Source organism: Pseudopodoces humilis, chromosome 7, assembly GCF_049639895.1.
Source record: "Pseudopodoces humilis isolate 2021_Gansu_Grassland_sample_001 chromosome 7, ASM4963989v1, whole genome shotgun sequence".
Lineage (NCBI taxonomy): Eukaryota > Metazoa > Chordata > Aves > Passeriformes > Paridae > Pseudopodoces > Pseudopodoces humilis.
Window position 1 is genome coordinate 24,048,565 of NC_142206.1, and position 21,875 is coordinate 24,070,439.

The following is a 21,875-nucleotide window of genomic DNA, read 5'->3' on the forward strand; positions in this document are numbered from 1 at the left end:
CAGAAGAAAGCTGTGAAACACTTCTCAGCACCTTAAGGACAATTACACTTGCTCAGTCATTTCAAGGGTCTGATAAGAGAAGTTTCCAATCAAAGTAGACAGAAAAAAAGAAATTCTTTCAGAAATAAGCTGCAATATTAACTGCTCACTATCCTAATAATACTAACTAGCATTTACTTTGCATTGTAACTTTTCACAGCACACCTATCCCTCTGCCTCTGCCAGCAGAATTAAGAAATACCTAACAGCAGCATGGGGAATGGGGATGAGAAAGAGGAAATAAAGAAAAAGCTTTGTTTCTGACATCAGATAGTGATGCAGAGACAGCTTCACGCCAAAAGCACTGACAGCTTCCCTTCTTTTCAGATAATGTTTAAGTTATTCTGGGAATTCTATACGGGAAATTTGACTGAAGAGTAGATGAGCACTTGGAATATGCAATACCTTAACTCCAGCCGAAAGAGTAGGGAGAAAGGTAAGCAGATACCATAGCTGGAAGGAAACAAATATGTGACAAACAGATTATCAAAACAGAGATAAATAATAAAAAATGGGCAGGTAAAGAGCTGACTAGAGATGGGGATGAATACAGTTCATAATGGAGTTTGTCCTATAACACAAAGGAACCAAAGGGGAGGTCTTAAAATTCTATTCAGGATAATATTGCCCTTCCTGACACGTCTCCCTACCCTCTATGAAAATGAACACTTGTAACACTTTGGAACCTCACATATTTGCATTTCCAAACAAACAAACAAAATTATTTTCAAATGTTCAGTTTCCTTTAGGCTCATCGTATAAAACTAAGTTATGTACTCTCTAGCCCCCTTGATGCTAAAGCTTTTTTTGTTGAGAAACACCAGGTTACAGTTATATTCTCCAATACAGTGCTATTGGAGAAGCTGTACAAATTCATTAAACTAGCTGATGTAAATTTTTACTGTTTCTGGTTCTGAACCTTAATGCATGAAAACCTCAGAGAAGACAAGATTTGACAAGTATCTATGCAAGCACTAGAATTAACAATGCTTTTATCCTATGGATTTTTGGGCTTTGGCTAACTGACATTGCAATCCAGGAAGTGTGAACTTCTGTGGAAGCTTTTCCTGTGCCTGAAACATTTCAAAGGTCTTTTTCTTTATACCTGAAAAGCCATTTATAAAAGTTTCAGAAATGTATCTACCTGGCAATTAGAAGGACCACAGCCCTGGATTTCAGGAGAGCAGACTTTAATGACTTCAGATATGTCCTTGAAAGAATCCTATGGGATATGGGTCTAAAGAGAAAAAGGGGTCAAGAAGAGATGGATATTTAAGTAAGGTCCATTTTTCCAACAGAAGTTATGAGATTCATGCTTAGTAGAAGCACAGAATGTAAATCACTCTCAGATCAGCTTATGAAGGAAGGTATCACAGACTGTACATTACCACAATCACATCCTGTGGCAAATTCAAAACAGATCAAGCTTAATTTATAAATATTACCTACTACATTTCATAACTCATTTGCAGATTACAGGTTTTCCATAGTAGTACCTTATCCCCATTTCACAGAGTAGTAGTAGCATATCAAAGTACTAATCATGCATGCAGATCACTTCTACTGATACTCATCTAGGATCTTTGAAAGAGGCATAACAAAGTATAAACCAACAATCCTTTTCATCATATACAACAACTTTATACATGATCATATTGATTTAAACCAGACTTAGAGATGTTTACTGAGGTAAGGCAACTTTAAAAGGATGAAAGAATTTCTGTACTTAATTCAAAATCACTCTTTAGTCAAACATGGACATAGTGAATGGAACCAAGGCCTCAAAACAAAGTGCAAAGTAGAGACTTCCTGAAAGGTTTTAAGATTCTAGGATCGAATTATCTTGCCTAACAAGAAAAGGCTTGCTGGAAGAGTTTAGTTATGTAGTTACAGAAACAGAAATTCAGTCAGTCCTTTTAACAACACAGGGAAAAATCAGTTCCTCAAAAGAAATAAATGTCACTCCCAAGGTTATTTTATCAAAATAACTGAATGTAAAGCTTTTGTGAGTATAACTATTAGATGAAGTGGAAGAACAGGGGGTTAGAAATTGTAGTTGTGCAAATTCCCAATGATCAAACAGAAAAAAACTCTCTACGTAGAGGTCAGGTCTGCTCAATCCAATGAGAGATACATCTTGTAGAGTCAGGAGTGCAGTATATAAATCTGTAATCTATAAATGTTAATTTAAGAAAGCTAGGTAGTGAATGTGTAGTGATGGAAACTATAAATAACAAGATCATGAGAGAGAAAAAGCTGAAGAACCTGGGATGATAAAGACACAAAAATTATTTGCTCTGAGATTTTTTGTGCAGCTGAACAAAAAGGTAGTTATCTCTTCACTTAAAATGATAACTCCTAGTACCAAGGCTATGTCAAAGACTTAAATGCATGTGTGTAAAGAAGAGTCCTTACTCTTCCATTCATGCTGAACACACATTCGTCCTTCACAGTCTTCTTCCTCAGATTGCATCTACACTGCTCACAACAGCTTAACACATAGATGCCAGAGTTTATTCCACAGAAATGAGTGCAGACACACCATAATAACACTCCCCATATGTCAGCTGATCTGCTGAGACAGACCTAATAGGCTCAGGCTGCTGTCAGAGCAACATAGCTCTGCAACTTCCAGGTCCCAAGCCAGTATCTTGAGACAGTGCTGAATTGTACCATATGGAAATACAAACCCCAAGCTTCATTGTTTAGGTAAACATTGCATTGCACAGCACAGACACACACTTGAAGCCAATAGCATGGGCAGAAGTATGCTTTAGGGTTCACGGAGAAGGGAAGTAGATAATGCATTCCTCAGTTTAGGCACTTTCAGCTCTCAGGGCAGACTAAGAGTCAACATTAGGCTGAAAGCAGATGTGGGCTTCACAGAGACTTCTCTTAAAACCTCTTTGCAGAAAGTCACAGTATAAGGAATTGAGATAAAACAAGACTTTCACCTACTTTCTCTACCTCTCTTTCAGCATTTCTGCTGCTGAAGAATAGATTAACAATATCATAAAACATACTAATTAATGAAACTAAGGCTTCATAGACATTCTGCTGGACGATTGCCTATGCATATGAAGTGTGCAGATCATCTTTCAAGACATGTCACAAGTGAGAGAAGAGATAGACCAAGTTTACTTAATAAAAGAAACATGGAGCATTCAGAATCCTAGACCAGGTCAAACAATCTAGAACTAGTTTTGTTCCAGTAAACTTCCCCACAATTTGTAATACTAACTCTTCAAGACTATATTGGAACCTAAAAAAGTCTTAATTAAAAAAATCCATTTCAGTTGGTTTGAATAGGAATGCTGTCATAGGGATGGGAAACTTGCCAGAAGACTGCAAAGCAAATAGTAATAATAATTACCAGTTGAATTTTGGATAATTGCTTAGCAGAATGCAACAATGATCACTGCTTATTTAAATGTTTCGCTCAACTGAGTGAAAGAACATATTAATTTAATTTGCCAATGACACAACCAGTGAAGAAGTGTCAAAAGACACAAAATATCCAGAAAACATTAGAAAACAAACAGAAAAGTTTCTTGGTTTAAAAAAAAACCAAAAAACAGATATATACATCTGTAACATGGAATTGAAAAAAAATGTTTGAATATTAAGACAAGCTGGTGTATGCTCAGAGATAGTTGAAAAGGAAATAAAATACTGGAGCAAAAAATAAACACCAAACCAGATTAGACAAGGAGGATTTTCAGTGTGCTACATTTAATTTCACAAACTGCCTTGAAAGAATGGCATGAACTGAATTCAAGGAGGGACTAGCTGAAGACTCCATCACTGACCCACTTCTACAAATGATTACTACAATGCATTTTAGATCTATGTAATGCAGATGTTTAAACTTACAATGGCTTGTAGATATATCTCACCATCTCTAAAATGCAATCCTCCACTTATTTCTCCCCAGCTTCAGAAATCCTTTGTCCTGATACTCTAGAATCATGATCGCTTCCAGGCAGAGCTACATTGATAAATCATAAATAGCAACAGCTGTAACTGTAGCACAAAGGAACTATGACGTAAGGTTGGAGATCAACCATTTCAGCCAAGGCTATCTGCTATTTCACCGCAGAATGAATTTCCAGAGAATACTGCATTAAAATTCACAGCTTACCTATCTTTAGGACATGCTGTGAGATCTCACTGATTCATAAGAGATTTCCTACAATAACATGGTATATAAATCTGATTTGGTTTCAATAACCAAATAAAAAAGAAAGGCAAAAAGATTCTGATATTTATGGTGATTGTCACCATATTGCTCTAAACATCTCAGCAGAGATTGGCTAAGTTAAAAATGGAGATAGTTTAAAAGCTTACAAGGGAGGGAATAAAAAAAGGCAGAATAATTTAACACAAAGAATAATGTGTAGAAGTATTAGAATGACACTAGCAAAGGAAGGGATTTTGTAACCTCAGGAAAGTCATCTTGTCAACAAAAATGCATTAAAATAGCATCTTTTAAAATTGAGCTGGAAGAACAGTGGTCCATTTAGCTCTTCTCCATCTCCAAATTACATGAATTATATAGATAAGACATTTCTTTAATTTTTAATTTTTGTAAGGAATCTAGCCTTCCTGGCAAACTCAAGTAGATATAGTCATAGAGGCTTACCACTCTTTTCATTTCATGACATAGCTCATGTGCTTGGTTGTGTTAAACCTCCCTTTCCACAAGCTCCAGAGACAGCTAGGCTTCCAATTTCCTAATGCAAGTGTGCAGAAGTGAATGTGATGAATGTGAAAGAAACATGGCTATTTTATAAGATTTTATTTCAATATGAACAGTAACAGTACCTTTTGTCTGAAGGGAAGGCAAGTGTCTGCAAAAAGGATTCTCAGGCAATATAGTCTAACATACTTTCTGCAGCAGTTTCACATTTCAGTGCTATATCTAAGGTATCAAACAACAGCTATTTTTGCTGGAAGCAGTTCTAAATTGGGAGGGGGGGAGGTACAAAGAAAGAAAAAAGAGAAAAGCTGTTGAAAAGCACCAAAGAAAGCTGGGGCTCTAGAAAAGAAGTGCCAATGGCTCTGACTGAGCTTTCTGTTCACTTCTCAGTACATCAGGCCTGGAACAAGTTTCTCAGTGCAAAATTTCTCTAATTGGCTGGAAAGCATTTAAGGAAAAATCTTTTTAATTAAAAACAGAGAACCAACAAGACATGAAAGCCATGGGGGTTGGGAGAGGCATATGTTGACCTTATGAGGCTTCACAGCAGAACTCTGCAGGGGCCATTTAAACTGAGAAAGCACAGTTTTAATTAAAGAGTCCTGAGGAACAGACAATTCAAAAGAGCAGGTCAGATAGATTCCAAGAGGTCAATTTAAGCACAAGGAGAGGGAAAACAAGACTTCTGGCCATTCTGCCTTCCTCTGGGAGAAATCTGTTGCTAACTGATCATTATGTTTCAGCAAACACTAGCTGTCCTCTAACCACCTCTGTGAGTGTTGTGTATCATTGGTACAAGTTAAAAGGAGGGCACAAAGGGTTGTAGTAAATGGGCTAACAGAATGGTGACCTCTCACCAGTGGGGTTCCACAGGGCTCCATCTTAGGCCCAGTTCTCAACATCTTCATAAATGACATGGATGTGGGACTCAAAGGAATACTAAGTAAGTTTGTCAATGACATTGAACTGGGCAGAGCTATTGACTTTCTCAAGGGCAGAAAGGCCCTGCAGAGAGACCTTGACAAATCAGAGGTCTGGTTATTCACCAACCATATGAAGTTTAACAAGGGCAGGTGCCAGATTCTGCAACTGAGATGAGGCAACCCTGGCTGTTTGGACAGACTGGGAAACAAAAGGCTGGAGAGCAGTGACACAGGAAAGGGGCATGAGGGTCCTGGTGGACAGAAAGTGGATTATGAGTCAGCAGTGCCCTGACAGCCAGGAGGGGCAAGCATGTCCAGAAGTGCATGAGGCACAGCATCACCAGGCAGACAAGGGAGGGGATTGTTCTGCTCTGCTCTGCACTGGGGAGGCCTCACCTCGAGCCCTGTGTGCAGTTTTGGGTGCCACAATATATGAAAGACATGAAACTATTACAGATTGTTCCAAGGATGGCTACAACAATGGGGAAGGATCTGGAGGGAAAGCCATATGAGGAGTGACTGAGGTCACATGCTCTGTTCAGCCTGGAGAAGACACTAAGGGGAAACCTCATTGTGGTCTTCAGCATCCTCACAATGGGAAGTGGAGGAGCAGGCACTGATACCTATTCTCTCGTGACTGGGGACAAGACTCAAGGAAGACATGAAGCTGAGTCAGGGGAGGTTTAAGCTGGATATTAGGAAAAGGGTTCTTCACCCCAAGGGTGTTTGGGCACTGGAACAGGCTCCTCAGGGAAGTGGCAACAGCATCAGCCTGAGAGAGTTCAAGAAGCATCTGAAAAACACTCTCAGGCACATGGTGTGATTCGTGGGGTCATCGTGTGCAGGGCCTGGAACTGGATTCAGTGATCATGGTGGGTCACTTCCAACTCAGCATATTCTGATTCTATCATAAGAAATTCTGTGAAGTTTTTTTTCAACAAGAAACCTCAGTTTCTTGACACTGGATCACATTCATCTGTTTCCTTCTAGTCCTGGTATCACATTCTCAATGCATGGAATCCCAGATATGCTTATGCATACTTGAAAATAGAACTCTGCTTCTTACTAAGCTTCTAAAACCACTGGAAAATCCTGTAAAATAGATCCAGCATATCACCAAAAAGAAAACCCCTTAAGAAAAAAAAAACAAACAACCCCCCCCCAAACAACAAATTTTACTTTTTCAAGTGTTACCATCACATTTATTGAACCTAGTAATTTTCCCTTGCTATTCAGAGACAAAAGAAAAAATACATCTAGTCTCCAAACAAAAGGACTTAAAAAGGTCAATATAACCAGAACCCATCAAGTAACAGAGCTAACATCATAGAAAAATAACATAAAATCTGCTATATTTTTCCATGAAGAGCTATTTCCCAGTAATTCAAAAGGATAAGGAATTAAATAGAAAAGTAACATCTACAGCAATTTCCCAAGAGAAACAGTAATGTTAGTGCATTTCAATTACTGTATACATGGTTCTGCAGACACACAGATTGTTACACTTAAGCACTGCTTGTGTTCAGACAGATTTCTCTATTATTGGCCGTTTGAGAATTCATGGCTAGATGCATCTGCTTGAGTGAACAACAACACATTCCAAATTAAGGCATGGTCAAGACTGACAAAGCAGGAAATTTCCCTGCATCAAGGAAGAACAGCTAGCAGCCAGATTAATCAATCACTTAATTTATTTGTGAGATTTTATCTACTTTTCTAAAATCCCAATTACACACTCAGAAATGAAAAGATGGGGGTTTTGTTTGTTTGGGGTTTTGTGAGTTTGTATAAACTTGGAAATGGCATCATCTTACATCTTTAATATTCTCCCTTGCTTCTCTCCAGCCAAGGTAAAAGCTTTGATGTAAGTTATTTATTAGGTGGACTTATATGCTCATAAGGTTGGTGTTTATGTCGTTTATCAGGGGTACCCTCCACAGATGGAGAAAATTAAGAAAAAGCCACCACTCACTCCTAAAACATGAAATTCAAATCTGGAATGAAATTTAAAGTAAATGAGAGAGGGGCAAACAGCAGTAAACACTTTTATGACAAAGGAATAAATAAAACCAAGAACATCCTAGAAGACATGGAAGTTAGTGAATGTAATACTTTTGACAAAGGAAAACAAAAGATGCCTTCATAGTTCTTCACAGACATAAATCAGTGACAAAGAACAGAGCAATCCCTGCCCAGAAACAAACCCAGAGAGAAAACTGGGGCAGATCAGAATCATGCTGTAGAAAACAAAGGGTATATTATCATCCTTTTCTGCACACAGAAATTCCATTGACATAAAGCGGCCATTTGATGAATAACACTCCATACCTGACACAGGGCATCCAGTGCAGAAATTCTAGTTCAGGTCTCAAAAGTAATATTCCTATATTAGCCCAAGCTATATTGTTACTAATTTCAGAAACAGCAGGTTGTTTGTCCCATGCTCTGTTGCACAGTATATAACCATAAACAGAATTTCTTACCAGGACTCCATAAATTACCTACCTCCTTGTGGTGGTTTGAGCCTGGCTGGATACCAGGTGCCCACCAAAGCTGCTCTTTCACTCTACCCCCTCAACTAGACAATCAAGAGAAAATAGAATGAAATCCTCATGGGGCAAGAGTAGGACAAGGAGAGATAACTCATCAGTTACTATCACAGGCAAAACAGACTCGATTTAGGGAAATGAAATTGAATTTATTACGAAGGAAATTACAGTAGGATAGTAAGAAATCAAACAAAATCTTAAACCTTCCACTCACCCCTGCCTTCTTTCTGGGCTCAACCTCACTCCTGATTTCTTTACCACCTTCCAACCCATAAGTGACACAGGGAGACCAGGAAGCTTGTCACACATTGTTTCTGCCATTTCTATCTCCTTGCTCTCTTCCCCAGCTCCAGTATGGCATTCCACTCATGGGAGACACTCCTCCACAAACTTGTGCAGCATAATATCCTCCCTGGGGCTGCAGCTCATCACAGACTTCCCAGAGTGGGTCCCTTCCATGGGGCACAGTCCTTCAGGAATGCACTGCACCAGCTTGAGTCCCCCATGAAGTCACAAGTGCTGCCAGCAAAGATGCTCCAGCATGGGCTCCTCTCTCCATGGGTCCACAGGTCCTTCCAGGAGTCTGCTCCAGCATAGGCTTCCCATGCAAACACAGCCAAGAAAAAAATCTAGTTCTAGGCTATGCCTGAGTGTGGTAATGACCATATTTCACCCACCACATTGCACAGGTTCAGCTTCTCAGTAAATGAGTTTAATTCTTAAATGGCCATGAATGTTACAAGTTCCCCTACACACAGGTACAGCAAAAAAAATTACATAGCAAATAAAACTGAAACAACAAATATCAAGGTTCTAGTTCATAATTCTGGTTAGAAAAACAGAAAAATTGGACTAAGTGGATGAAAATATTGAGAGTCATTATATAGAGTGATGCATTTCTGTCTCTAGTTAGTGTAAAAAGAAAATGTATGTAGATGTATAAATATACAGTTAAACATGTAATATTTACTCAGATTAAAATGTGAAGCTACTGGACTTCAAAGTTAGAAAAATATACACCAAACTCCTTTTAGGCCACAACCAGAGCTTAGCAGCATGCACCTGAGCTTTTGTTCCTGTGCTTATTACCCTTTCTCTTCAAAGTACCTCGGTGATTGCACTTTCTTCCACGGCCTTTTCCATACTCACATAAAACTACTAAAAGTTAAAGAGAAAGGAGATGTTACAAAGTTATAACTTTTCCATTTGTTTCAACAAAGCCGGGTGCCCTTTCTCTGGCTGAGGTCAATGCTGGATAAATAAAGCCTGATGAAAACTTGCACTGAAAGTACTGCAGTGGACACTTTGCATCAGAGAGCTTCTTCACAATTTTTCAATATGGTTTACTACTAACAGCTGCAATTCTCGTGGATGACTTCTTCACTATTATCTCTAACTCCTATACAGAAATATGTTCTAGGACTCTACATTTTATTTTTCCTGATTATAACCCAATCTCAAATCAGATATGTCCTTACTGCATACTCTTAAATTAGTATCATATAATTCTTCTGAAATCTTTAAAATATTATCCCTGAACTAAAGTCAATTATTTACAACATAACAAAGTACCTCTCACTGGGAAGAAGGTGTTACAGACATCATGGTCAGATACCTCAGTAGCTTACTACAGATTTTGTCATGTTTAACTATGATTGCTTAATTGCCAAAAATCTAGATGGCATACGTCAAAAAAGTCTTTATTCATGGTCTGGCAAACTCTGCTCATCAAAAGCAGAAGTGTTGCAAAACTTAGCCAGAAGGCAAGGTTTCATCTGTATTTAAGAGACATCTTTCCTGCAAGAAGAAATGAGGCTGAATAGCCTGAAAACAATGAGGCTTATAGTTAAAAAAAACCCCACCAACATTCATATTTGTACAGCAACTTTCAGTGTATTTGCTTAAAATACTAAATTAAAAAGTAAAATAAAACATAATTTTAGTTGCATGTAGTTACAGGAGTTTATTTTGAACTCTGGCCAGTTCTGAAATACCTAATATACCAAGTGCAATATAAGAATAGCTAGGCATGATAGCACAGTGCTGAGTATTTATTTTGGCACTGGAGCTTTTTCCTTGTGGGTAGGGTTGGGGAAGAGGTCACACAGTTGTCAGTGGTCCCTCTTCCACTACAGGATTCTGCAGCACCATGTAGGAGCTATGGCAGGACTATTCAGGCACAGCTCAGGTGGCAGCGTTAGCCACCCCACACCGCTATGAATGCAACCTCCTGCAGGCTCCTAATGAAAGCACTCAGGAGCCCAGCTGGCTGAGAATTTCAGCACCCCCTTCCCTCATGCACCACACCTGATATTCTAACTTTCTCTGGGTCCCAGCCACCAACCTCCAGCACATTTTTTTTCCTATCCATCTCAATGCACAGGCTCACAATGTCCTCCCTCTGATCTATTGTTGCTTGACAGGCCCTTATGTAACAGAAGCAGTGCTAGCAACAAGGTGCTATTTTCTGGGAGCCATTTTTAACCATCCCACAGGGAAATGTGATGTTGTCCCCCAATAAATAATGTTAGAATATTAGAACATAATGTGAAGGGTCAGTATTTGTAGTGCATTAATAGCCCAGCTAATGATTTTCATGTCAAGGTAACAGGACAGCAGCAGATGCTGGAATACTTGCCTCCATTTTTCCCCACAGTTCGGAAACACCTCCAGAAGGTCCGAAGAAAAGATGCCCTGTTATGAGGGGTGGCTTGAACAAAGCTGAACTCACGAAACAAAATGTGTGTTCCTTGCCGCACGCTGTTAAAACTGTGGACATAAAGTCAAAACAAGAATGTTAGAAAGCTGAACCAACATGAATGTTCTGGGAACAACTAGAACAGCAGCAAGAAAACCACTGGCCATTACATTTTGTGAAACCAAATCTCCAAAGTTTATACCCATCTGTTCTCTAGAGAGAACATTATTTGCAAAAACCACACATTGAAATTTAATTATGGGAATTAGAGGTTTGTGAAAGTAAAATTCATTCTAAAGAATCCCAGCAAGGAGTGTCCAAGACCCACTTATTTGAAAACAATCCATTGGAAAATGGCTTACCAAGAGTAACTGTCGTTTATTTGACCGGAAGATGCCCTTTCTTTTAGTACCGTTTGAACTTCACTGCTATTTTCATTACAGTTTTCTTTAAAGCCACAAAAAAAATCCTCTTTAAGAGAAGGCTCAAGATAGCATTTCTAGGTTACTGAAAGTTGACTATTGGATGTATAAAATTTACTGTATTTGTGATGAAAAGCTGATTGACACATCACTAAACAACAATTTGCACTAATGCACTTTGAAAAGAGTAGCTGGTCATTATGATGGATCTTCAATTCAACACTCACGTTTTTGTATTTTAGTATAAATTTCTAAAATATGAGTTGTAAGCACTTTAGGCTAACTTATTACAGCAAACATTTGTCTTACAAAGGTTTCTCTGAAGTGCAAGAAGTTCTCCTTTGGGCATGGTAAAGCTCAACATACAAGAACAAAAGAAATGCAAATACAAACATTATATACCGAAAGGTATAATGACAGGGTTGCCTCAAAGATAGATTTTGTGCATTTCACTCAGCATCATGCAAGTGGGACAAAGCTTTGAAACACTCCAGAGAGATCATTAAAACATTCACTTGGGACAGCAGCTTAACTCTCCCTCATAGGAGAGAATTAATGAAAAGATACAAGTTTACTTTCATCACAGCAGATCCTCTCCATAGGTAGCATCTCCGCAACAGACAAAATCCGGTGGTCAGTGTGAACCCTCTCAGTTTGCAATTTTAACTCACCTCTTTAAATACAAAGACTTTAAATCACTTTATCCTTCATAGAAGATGAACATAGAAAAGTATTTCACATTTGAAAGAGAACTATACCAAACAGAGTTTAGCAAAATTTAAAAAGGCATGTAACAACTGGGTGTGGGTGTGTGTGGAGAGAAGGCATTCAATTTTTACAAAAGGAATCACAATTTCTCATTTTTAATATCCTGGTTCTCAAACACATGAGCGAACGCAATCTGTTGTCATGTGTTGAAAGGTAGTACAGAACGCAGTCTCTAGCCTCCCTACCCAGAAGGAAAGGTAACTCAAAATAAGTACAATCACTTTATGATTAAGAAACACTCGTGACACTTGAATCCTAGAATCAGGAGTATTCTTTCTGTAAATATCATGGACAAATACAGTATTTCATATTTATGAAACCTTTTTCATGCAAAGTAAAGCACAACCATTGTCCCAAGAGATTAAAGTAAATAAATAAATCATGTGCTGGATCAAAATATGCCAAAATTACATGACTACCACTGTGAGTAAAGAGTATTCATTACAAAGTGCTGCTGCTCACTGCCTTAGAGTGAACAAGTTCAGAGTACGGTAAAGTAACTTGCAAGAAGTCCCACAAGATGCCTGTGACAAAGCTGGAAATGGAATTTCAGATCTTCTCATCCCAAACCACAGCCTGTATGACTTCTTTCATTTCTGATCTGCATTGTTTCGCTGATGATTTGACAGACTGATGGAGAAAAGAAGGCTACAGATGAAAAAGAAGAAACTTGTTGTAATAGAAGAAGGCAGCTTTCAGAAAGATAACACACGTAAGGGAGACATTTTGGAAGAGAAAGAAAATGAAGGCACAATGATACAATTAAATGCACCAAATTATACTGCTCAGAACATCTACAGAACATGCAAATTTTGGAAGCAGATCCTGGCACAATTGTAATGGAAAGGTCCAGACATGAAGCTAACCTACTATTAATTCACAACAGACAGTCCTACTACATTACTCCTTATTTCTAATAAGCAAAAACTCCAGCCACTTGCATTTTCAGCATGGCATGGCTCTAAACCTACCAGGCAGAAGGGTATGATATCATTTGTTGCTTACTCAGTTAAAAGAGTGGGTGGATATGCTGGAACATCAGCACACCTGGATGTGCTGACAGCCAAGTGCCGCCAGCTAGTTGAGTAAAGGAGGATTTTGTTTAACTATACAGTGGAAAGATTTTCCCCCAAAAGCTCAAGACTGCAAGCCTGGGAGTCAGAATTTTATCCCAGTTAAGATGCTACATTTCAGAAACCCTACTTTATAAATTCCTTTTTATAAGTAGCAAAAGTTCAGCTCAAAGGAGCCAGCCCATGATGGAGCTATCCAGAAAGCAGTCCAGTAACAAATCTACTCTCAGACAGGGTCAAGATCACTATAAGGAACAGGAACACCATATATTTTGAATAAACTATATATTTTGAAATTCCTGTATCATGGGTAGATAGGCAGTACCAAAATAACTTGGCTACCTTTTTTTTTTTACAGCTGCCCAGAGATGAAGTTACCATTAATGTGTGAGTCTTACAGGTAAGCATTTCTGGACCAAAGAAAAATTATGACAACCCAAAGTTGTTACACGTATTCTACCAGTAGGTAGGGCATACGACCAACACCTTACCTTGATTTTAATACACATGCAAACAGACGTTTTTTTCCCAGTTGCTTTTGAATACAAAAATGAAACAAGTTGCACTCAGAGAAATGGCTTAAGCAAGGTATCAACAATAAAGGAACAAACTTAACCATTAAGCTCAATCATTCTTAGCAAGTTGAACAGCTGCTGAAATTCTTCCTGTAGGATTGCTCAGTCTTCCCTCTATCTGTCCTCCTCACTGAACAGATCATACTGTTAACAAAGTTAAATGGCCAGAGCTTTTCAGCACATTTGAAGAAGACAGGAAAAAAAAGGGTACCTCAACAAGTTATTACTTTGTCCTCAATCATTTAGAAATGGGTTTGGGAACCCAGAAGCAGGGAAAATAATTTTTCACTTCTCTGATTAACTGCTCTTTTTCCCCCTTTTAGGCATTTAAAGTACAGCCATCTGCAAGAGATTCCTTCCAGAAGAAAGCTTTCAACAACTGTGCTAGTCTCCAAGCCTCCTTTCGCAAACCTAATGATTGCTTCAGTCGTCTACATTATCAGTAAATAGAGAAGGCAAATTGGAAGAGTAACAATAGTTACTAATGATGTGATTTTATTTGTCTTGGTGAAACCAAGACTACAAATTGAATTGAATGTTCATTAGTTAATACCAGTTTACTGTGAGCACTCGTATTTCACACAAGAATTGTTAGGCAACTGGATACTCTGGTAACAAAACAGCCTTTTCCATTCACTTGTGAGAAAATCCTGAAGAAAGACAAGAGAAGAATAAAGCAAGGTTCTCACTTGATGGAGCTATCTAAAGAAATTCTTACAGCAGGGGCTTCAGGATGCTTTCTCACTCCTTTCCTTCACATGTCCCAGAGCAGCCAAACCCCAGAACAGTCACCTCCAACACCACTGCTGAGAGGGCTGCATCTTGCATCACACCCATGCTTGTGGGATGGTACATGCATGTGAGGGGAAGGAAAAAGGTTTGGGAGGAGACTTTGATAAAACAGCCACAGCTCTCAAAAATGGCTGTGCTGGGAATTCTAGCACTCAGGTGCTGCTTCTCTGAACAGAGCAGCTTTCATAAGGCTTTGTCTTTTGTGTATTTACATTTCGGCAACCTGCCAGAGTCCAGAAACTTTCAAGTACTCTTTTCAAACTTTGGACTTCTAAATAGATTGTAAAAGTCCCAGGATGCTATGGTAACATCTCAATTGAAACTCATTTTAGTAGTTAGCCTCTGCCTGCTGAACCCAGGCAAAGCCAAATGTGCACAATGCAGAGTCCCAAGTCCTGAAGAAGGATGGAAGAGCTTGCCAGAACCCTGCTGTCCCCGTAACAGGTACCATCTTAGGTTACCATGCAAAGAGTTGAACAAGCTCACAGGACCCCTCCTCTACCAAATGGAAAACAAGGAACAATGACTATTTTTTTCTAAATTGACGGTATTACTGCTTACATTTTCTATCAAGAACATGATGAAGAAAAAATTTTGAAGGCTTCTTGAGCATGAACCATTTACACACACACACACACATACACACACACACACACACACACACACACACATACCCCCTTTTCTTGCCAGCTACACAAGTGTCTAAGTCATTAAAACCGAGTTGAGTATCTCAAGCAAAAATAAGGTAGTCTCAAATGCAAAGCTGCTGTCAGAGGCTATGTTCAGACTGATGGAAACATCTGTAGATGAAAGGAGTGTGGAAGATCTGTTTTTTCTTGACACATGCTCTGGACTAGTTCTAATCTAGTCCCATAGACTGAATGCTCATTTGCAGAAGGAATACATCTTCCAGTTTAGTTCCATCTGAAAGGAACCCAGAGCCCCAAGACTGCATCATTGTGTGAGCTAAAGCACAGGGATAGCCAGGAGTATTAGGATTAGGGATAACCAGGAGTATTAGGATTAGAGACTGTTCTACAATGGGTACCAAAAAACTAGCTCTAGCAGTAGAAAATACTGAAATACAAAAGGCTTTAAAAACCAGGCCATTTCTGTTGTTAAATAACTTATCCACAACAAAACATCCCCCAAATGACCAATTGCATTTAGTGCAAGGCTATGCTCTGAGATAGCAAAGTGGGGTTTATGTTGCGTAGAAGGATCTCTGAGAGGGAACACTTAAAACTGGAGGCATAACTGGGTGAAAAAATAAATCACTGTTGTACTGATTAAATTACTGCTATATGAATGTAGTTTAAGATCATTTTATTCTTCACCTCTTGGTTTAAGTGTACTACAATACAAATCATTGGACTTTTTTTTTAGCTATCACCCTTGGAAGGTAGTGTAGGACCACGAGCATTCCTCAATTCAAAGCCATTGTTCCAAGTGCTTTTTAAAATTCCACAGATCTTAGAACTTGGGACACTGAGGTCAGCCTCAAGGAAACCACCATCTTCTTCTAATGAAATTAGCAGTGCTTTTTAGGCATTTCTTCAGCAATGTGTTAAGACAAAACAGATGCTAAAAGTTATTCCTGATGACTGGCTTTAAGGGTAAAGAGTTGGTTTTTTCAACAAGCAGGCAGATAAGAAATCATTACACTACAAAATTTTGGCAAGACCAGGTGATATAACACTGCAAACACAGAAACTGGATTTTTTGAGATCCTTTCTGTCTCACCCTCTCAAGCTAACTTCAGCTGAAGGGTGTAGGAAGGGGGAAAGGAGTGACACAAATTTTAACTATGCATTTTCAGACTTCTTGATATAGTCTAGGAACATCTGTATTCATGGCATACAATACAGGTGGTACAGAGATTATCCCATGTACTGAGATGAAGAAAATGAACAGCACAGCACCTGTGACACAGCTCAGAGTAGGCAGTGAACAAGCTTTGTTATATTGCTTTGTAGCAAATCAAACCCTCTGAGACCAGTTTACAGATTCTGGAGAAGGATTAAAGGAGTTGCTGTGCTTGCTTGTTATTACCCAGAAAGCCTTCATCTTTTCTAGAGTCCCTCTCCCTTAATTTTTCATATGGTAGGTCAGTAATTTAACACCTCAAGGCTTGCAAATCACAAGCTAAAATAACCATACTGCGTTAAATTATTAGTCCAGGATTCAAAAAAAAAAAAAAAGAAGAAAAAGAAAAAAACTTAAAGGCAAATGGGGAGGGGTGGGGATGCAGGGATCTTTAAAAACAGAGGCCTTTTGATCAGAGCAGCATCCTGCAGTTTGCTGTAACTCAAGCTGACCATTCTTACATAGCAGGAATTAAGGACTCCCCCTGCCAGGCAGGGCCCTATTAAAACACAATAGCTGTTTGAAAAGGGTAAGCAAGCTGATATGGATATAATAGGCCACATATTGGGGCCCCTTTCTACGGTGAAATAAAGCTTCTTCTTAGAGTTATGAGCTGGGAAGCCTAGTATTCAGGAAGATGGGAAAGGGCATACAATGAAAGACCGTAAATAGCCCTGCAGAAGCCCTCCAAGGTGCATAAGGGAAAAGTAAAGAAGCCTTCACAGATAAGCATCAATCACCCATGACCAGCTCTTTCAGTCTGATCAGGTGCAATTTCAGACTACACAGTGTTTCAACAAGTCTAGAGAGGTCTTGCTGGTATAAACAGAGATTCGGTTTTTACAGTAGGAGACTGTAAGTTGCACACCACAGGAACAGCTGCATGAACACCATTATAACTAGCTTTTATGGAGATCACTGCAAGTTGCTACCCAGCTTTCCTCAAAAAAACCTGCCTTTTTCTGCCCAAACCTAAACCAAATACATAAATAATAAACCAATCCAGATTTATAACTACACAAGGAAAACTGGTCACTCTCCAGCTAATCTATTTAGTATTTGTTCAAACTGGTCCAACTTGACATTTTGGGGCAAGAAGGAAATTCCTTCCGAACTGCTCTATAACCTTCTGTGTTCTGAGGATATGGGAGATGCAAGTCTTCTGTCAGCTTCATTATCATACAGCCATGATTTCCATTCTTTGGTTTCCTTTATTAACCAACAAGTATTTCTGTCCTCCCTGTCATGCTGTGGAATTCATTCATTAGCTTCCAGATGTCACAGAAACCATACATGAACCTGTGGCAAGGGTGAGAAGATGGTACAAAAATGAAAAACACTATTGAAAACACAAGCCACACAAGGTAACATTCTGATTTCCTCTTATCTAACAGTTCAGAAACTAGCTAAGGAATTGACATCGGCTGGAGATGGATTTTGATACCAAAGCATAAATGTCCGCCAAAGGAGGAGTATGGATTTGAAAATTATTGAAGATCTGCAGCCATCTTGAGCTCCTGAGATCAAAGTAAAATGCCAATTAAAGGCAAATTGATTTCTCAGAAAGCTGAGGCCAAAGTATAAGTAAGGGCCTTCTTGTTCCGTTCTGAATGAATTCTCCTGTTGCAAGACAGTTCCATGTTTTATAAACTAGACTTTTAGTTATTTTAAAAGGTTGCAGCCCAATAATGTTATGACTGCAAGGATGCAAGAAATACTGAAATATAACGGAATACCTGTTCCAAAGAGATTCAATACTGGTGCCATGCAAACAGATCTGTATTTGCTCCTTTCAGTCTTGGTCTGACTGGAGAATTTCAGAAGAAAAAATTTACAACTGGTACTCTCTCACCTATTCAGTTGCCTTGGCAAGAATTATAGCACATCAAAGATGGAACAGCTTCCAATATTTTCATCATGGCAACAAATGAATCTTGCAAAAATCCCTTAATATAGATGAAGTTACATCATTTGACATTAATACTAACTCTGCATTTGGAGATTGCTTAGCTAAACCACTTTGCGCTCACTACAACTGCTTGGCTACAGTGTTGACCAGCTACAGTTTGTTTAATTCACACAATAACATTAAATTTGTAAGACGTGGTTATTCCAAGTCACTGAAGTTAATGTATTCTGGGATCTGTATGGTTTCAACACAGCACTGCATAGAAAATCTCAGGTTCACTATGAAGACATGCAGATTTCTAGAAACTAGATTTTTTGCTTTTTTGCTATTGTTTAGTTTTGTTTTTAAAGAAAAGGAAGATAAACCACATTTTTAAAATGCATTTTCCAGGCTTGCAAGACTTTCAGTGATTGATATACATGGAAATGCAGACATAGTTAAGGGATTTTATCCTGTAAGAGATAAGGAATCCTATTATGGGATCTTAGCAGATCCCATTGCTGCAAACATTTGCTGATTTTTACAGTTTGGCATATCTAATTTAGGAAAATTTTTCCATTTGCTGGCCTTGTCCGCAAGGGAACACATATATTATTAGCAAAGCAATTAGAAATGTTCCTCAAGGTTTTCTGTGATGCCTCAGCATTTTGAAGCCAAAGAATAAACATGGAAGTCCTTCCATCAACACAAAACTGAGGAAAAAACCCAAACCAAAACCAAAAAAATCCCAAACCCTGACTTCAATTCTGATCCATTTTTCCTTAAAAATATTTCTGGGAAAAAATAAAGTGTTCTTCAAACTTACACTAACTGATTCCAATTTAATATAAAGTCTTCTAGGTTTAGACAGATGGAAGCCGAGAACTCTAAAACTGATCTCCTATTTACATAAAGTAGCCTAGACCCCTGCCAAACTGTTTCATTAAAACAAGAACTAAACCATGTGAGTTAGTAATACAGAGAGAGGTACTGTTGTTCATGAAGTTACCTTGTATCCAACAGTGGTACTCTTACTGCTTGAGACATCAAAAGCTTTAACGGAGGAAACAGTATGTTAAAAAGAAAATATTTCTAACAGAAAATTATAAAACTAGGACTTTCATTCTTAAGAATAATTTTAAAGCCCCCACATATAATATGGGAAAAAACACTGTACCAAACTTTCTACACTGCTATGTTTTTCCAAAGCTGCTATTTCTGTGTGCATTTCTACTGAATTCCAGTTCCCATTTTCACATTACTAAAAGTTTTCTTCAAAACACTTAGAGAAACTGCAGGAAATCAAATCTTTACAGCATGTGACCAAGCATGAAGTGAGATTACTGCTTTATATACACATTGCAGATCGTGTGCATAAGTAGTCCCACTACATCTGTGGTGGATATATCACTATTTATCTTTCTCATATTTTCCTATGTATTCCAACAGTGACTCAGCAAGCACAATTGAGCAATTTTTCAGATTGATGGAGCAAGTTGCTTGTCAATCAGCATTGAATATCTAATTTGCATCATGGCAAACTCTACTACAGACCTTTCTTCAGTGGAAGATGGATATTTCTAGAGCTCCCCAATTCTGACTTGAGGGCCTTTTCACTTCTGCAAAGATACAAACAAAACCACAGCAGAGACGCATGATAAGAAATGTAAGAACAGGGCAGGAACTAGCCAATATCACAGATATTAAAAAAAAAAAAAAAGCCAAAAAAAAAAAAGCAGACTGATAGAGAAAGTAAAACTAAACAGAAGACTGTGACATCCCAGAAAGGGTGTGATGTACATTGCCAACTCATGTCCAGCCTCTCATCCACCAATATCCCCAAGGCCTTCTTGGCAGGGCTGCTCTCCATCTGTTCATCCCCCAGCCTGTATAAGTTCATACATTTGAAGTCACAAAAGTGTGATTTTAACTCCAAGCTGGGATCATATACTTCTCCAAATTTTTACTAGTAATATCAGCAAATATGATGAAAAGCAATAAAAAATTGGAAGCAAAAACAAGAGTTTTACTAGAGTTAAAAACTAAAGCTAGAGAGAGAATAGTACATTCAACTCTAGCACAGAGAAAAAGCACAAACACAGTCAACTCTGATATATTTTGTCCTGATGCTTGTACCATTTGCCACATTCCTGGACTCTGGCTTTTGGGAAATTTCTTTCCAGTTTTATTAGCTATCTATACCTCCTGTATTGCAGTTGCCTTTAACCTAAAGGAAGCTCAGTTTCATGGCAGGTGTGTTGCATTTCAACCTTCAAGGCTGTAAGAACAAATAAAATATACCAAATTACATAAGGTCTCCATAAAGTAGTCAGCCAACTCCTGCTACAGGCATTCCAAAAAAGATCACAAGTAAATATGTAATTCCATGATTTAAAGGAATAGAAAAGAAGTGGGTAAAGACTGCATTGCTACTCCAATGAATCTATACTAGGAGCATCATGACCTGATCACACTGCACATGGAAATTGTGATTACCTCTCTTCAAAGAAGCTACAGTGCTAACATTCATATGCTTTGGCAAACCCTGCAGATTCTTCTGTCATCAAAACAGTATGGGAAGTTTCTTACGTGGAGTATGTTACCACATAGAGCATCACTGGTAAATGCTTTAAATTCAATTCTGTTTCTGCTTTGCTACACATCTTCCAAGATAATCCTGTTTACCAAAAAGATTCTTTACCTTTATATCCCCCCTGTATTTCTTTGCAAGGGACACATCTGAGTATCCACTCATCTGTAAGACTTGCAAGAATAAGGTAAGAAAATACTACATTTTCTAATATATTAGCAACATGTACAAACTACAGTGGGAATTGTGCTATTGAAATTAATATATGCATTTTTCCAGCTGTTTACTCAACAGTAGTTATCCCAATCAGCATATTTGTCAGGCTGGGACTTGTTGCAATGTTTGTTACAGAGAAATAACTCTGGGAAAATAATGAATTCATAGATCCTGGCTGTCATATCAAAATCTCAATGATGTTTCTGCCATAAAACAATTCTATAATAAAAACTTTGGGTGACAGATCTACAAGTTCCAGACAAAATTCACATAACTTAAATCTTAAATAGAGTTATCCACAACCCCCAGATCTTCCATAGCTCTCAAACAAAATACATACCCCATGCATAGTGGGCAGGAGGTATTGAAATCCCATTTCTAAGGTGCACTGGAAAAATTCAATTACAAGAAAGAGAGTTTGCCCTTCTGACAATGCTACTCTGTAGAGGTGATACTGGAAGGCAACAAAGGTACTAGCAGAAAGGCTTTGTGTCCATTAGCAACATTCTTAGTGGAGAAATATGCAATTACTCTAGGTTCCCCAGAAAGATTTATCAACAAATTCAGTCCTGCAAACCCATGTACGCTATGGAGAGACACTTTCAAAACGTTTCTTTCACAGCAACTTATTCATATTAGCTGCAAAACCTCCTCAGAGCTTCTGGCACAAATGCTGCGTCTGAGTTCACATATTAACTCTCTTCCCACTGATAACTGAAAAGCAAAGGAGAGGCAGACAGCAGTCTTATGCAGTGCCCTAGGGATCAAGGAATCCCA

At 38.5% G+C, this 21,875-nt stretch overlaps 1 protein-coding gene across 4 annotated transcripts in view; it reads right to left on the reverse strand.

Annotated features, from left to right (window-relative positions):
• Positions 1-21,875, reverse strand: part of CSTPP1 (centriolar satellite-associated tubulin polyglutamylase complex regulator 1) — a 79,698-nt gene that overhangs the window by 43,659 nt on the left and 14,164 nt on the right. For all 4 annotated transcript variants that reach the window (XM_088058410.1, XM_014251968.2, XM_014251967.2 and 1 more), the window contains exon 3: positions 10,849-10,979. In XM_088058410.1, the coding sequence (XP_087914536.1) occupies positions 10,849-10,979 (131 nt within the window). The remainder of the gene's footprint in view (positions 1-10,848; positions 10,980-21,875) is intronic.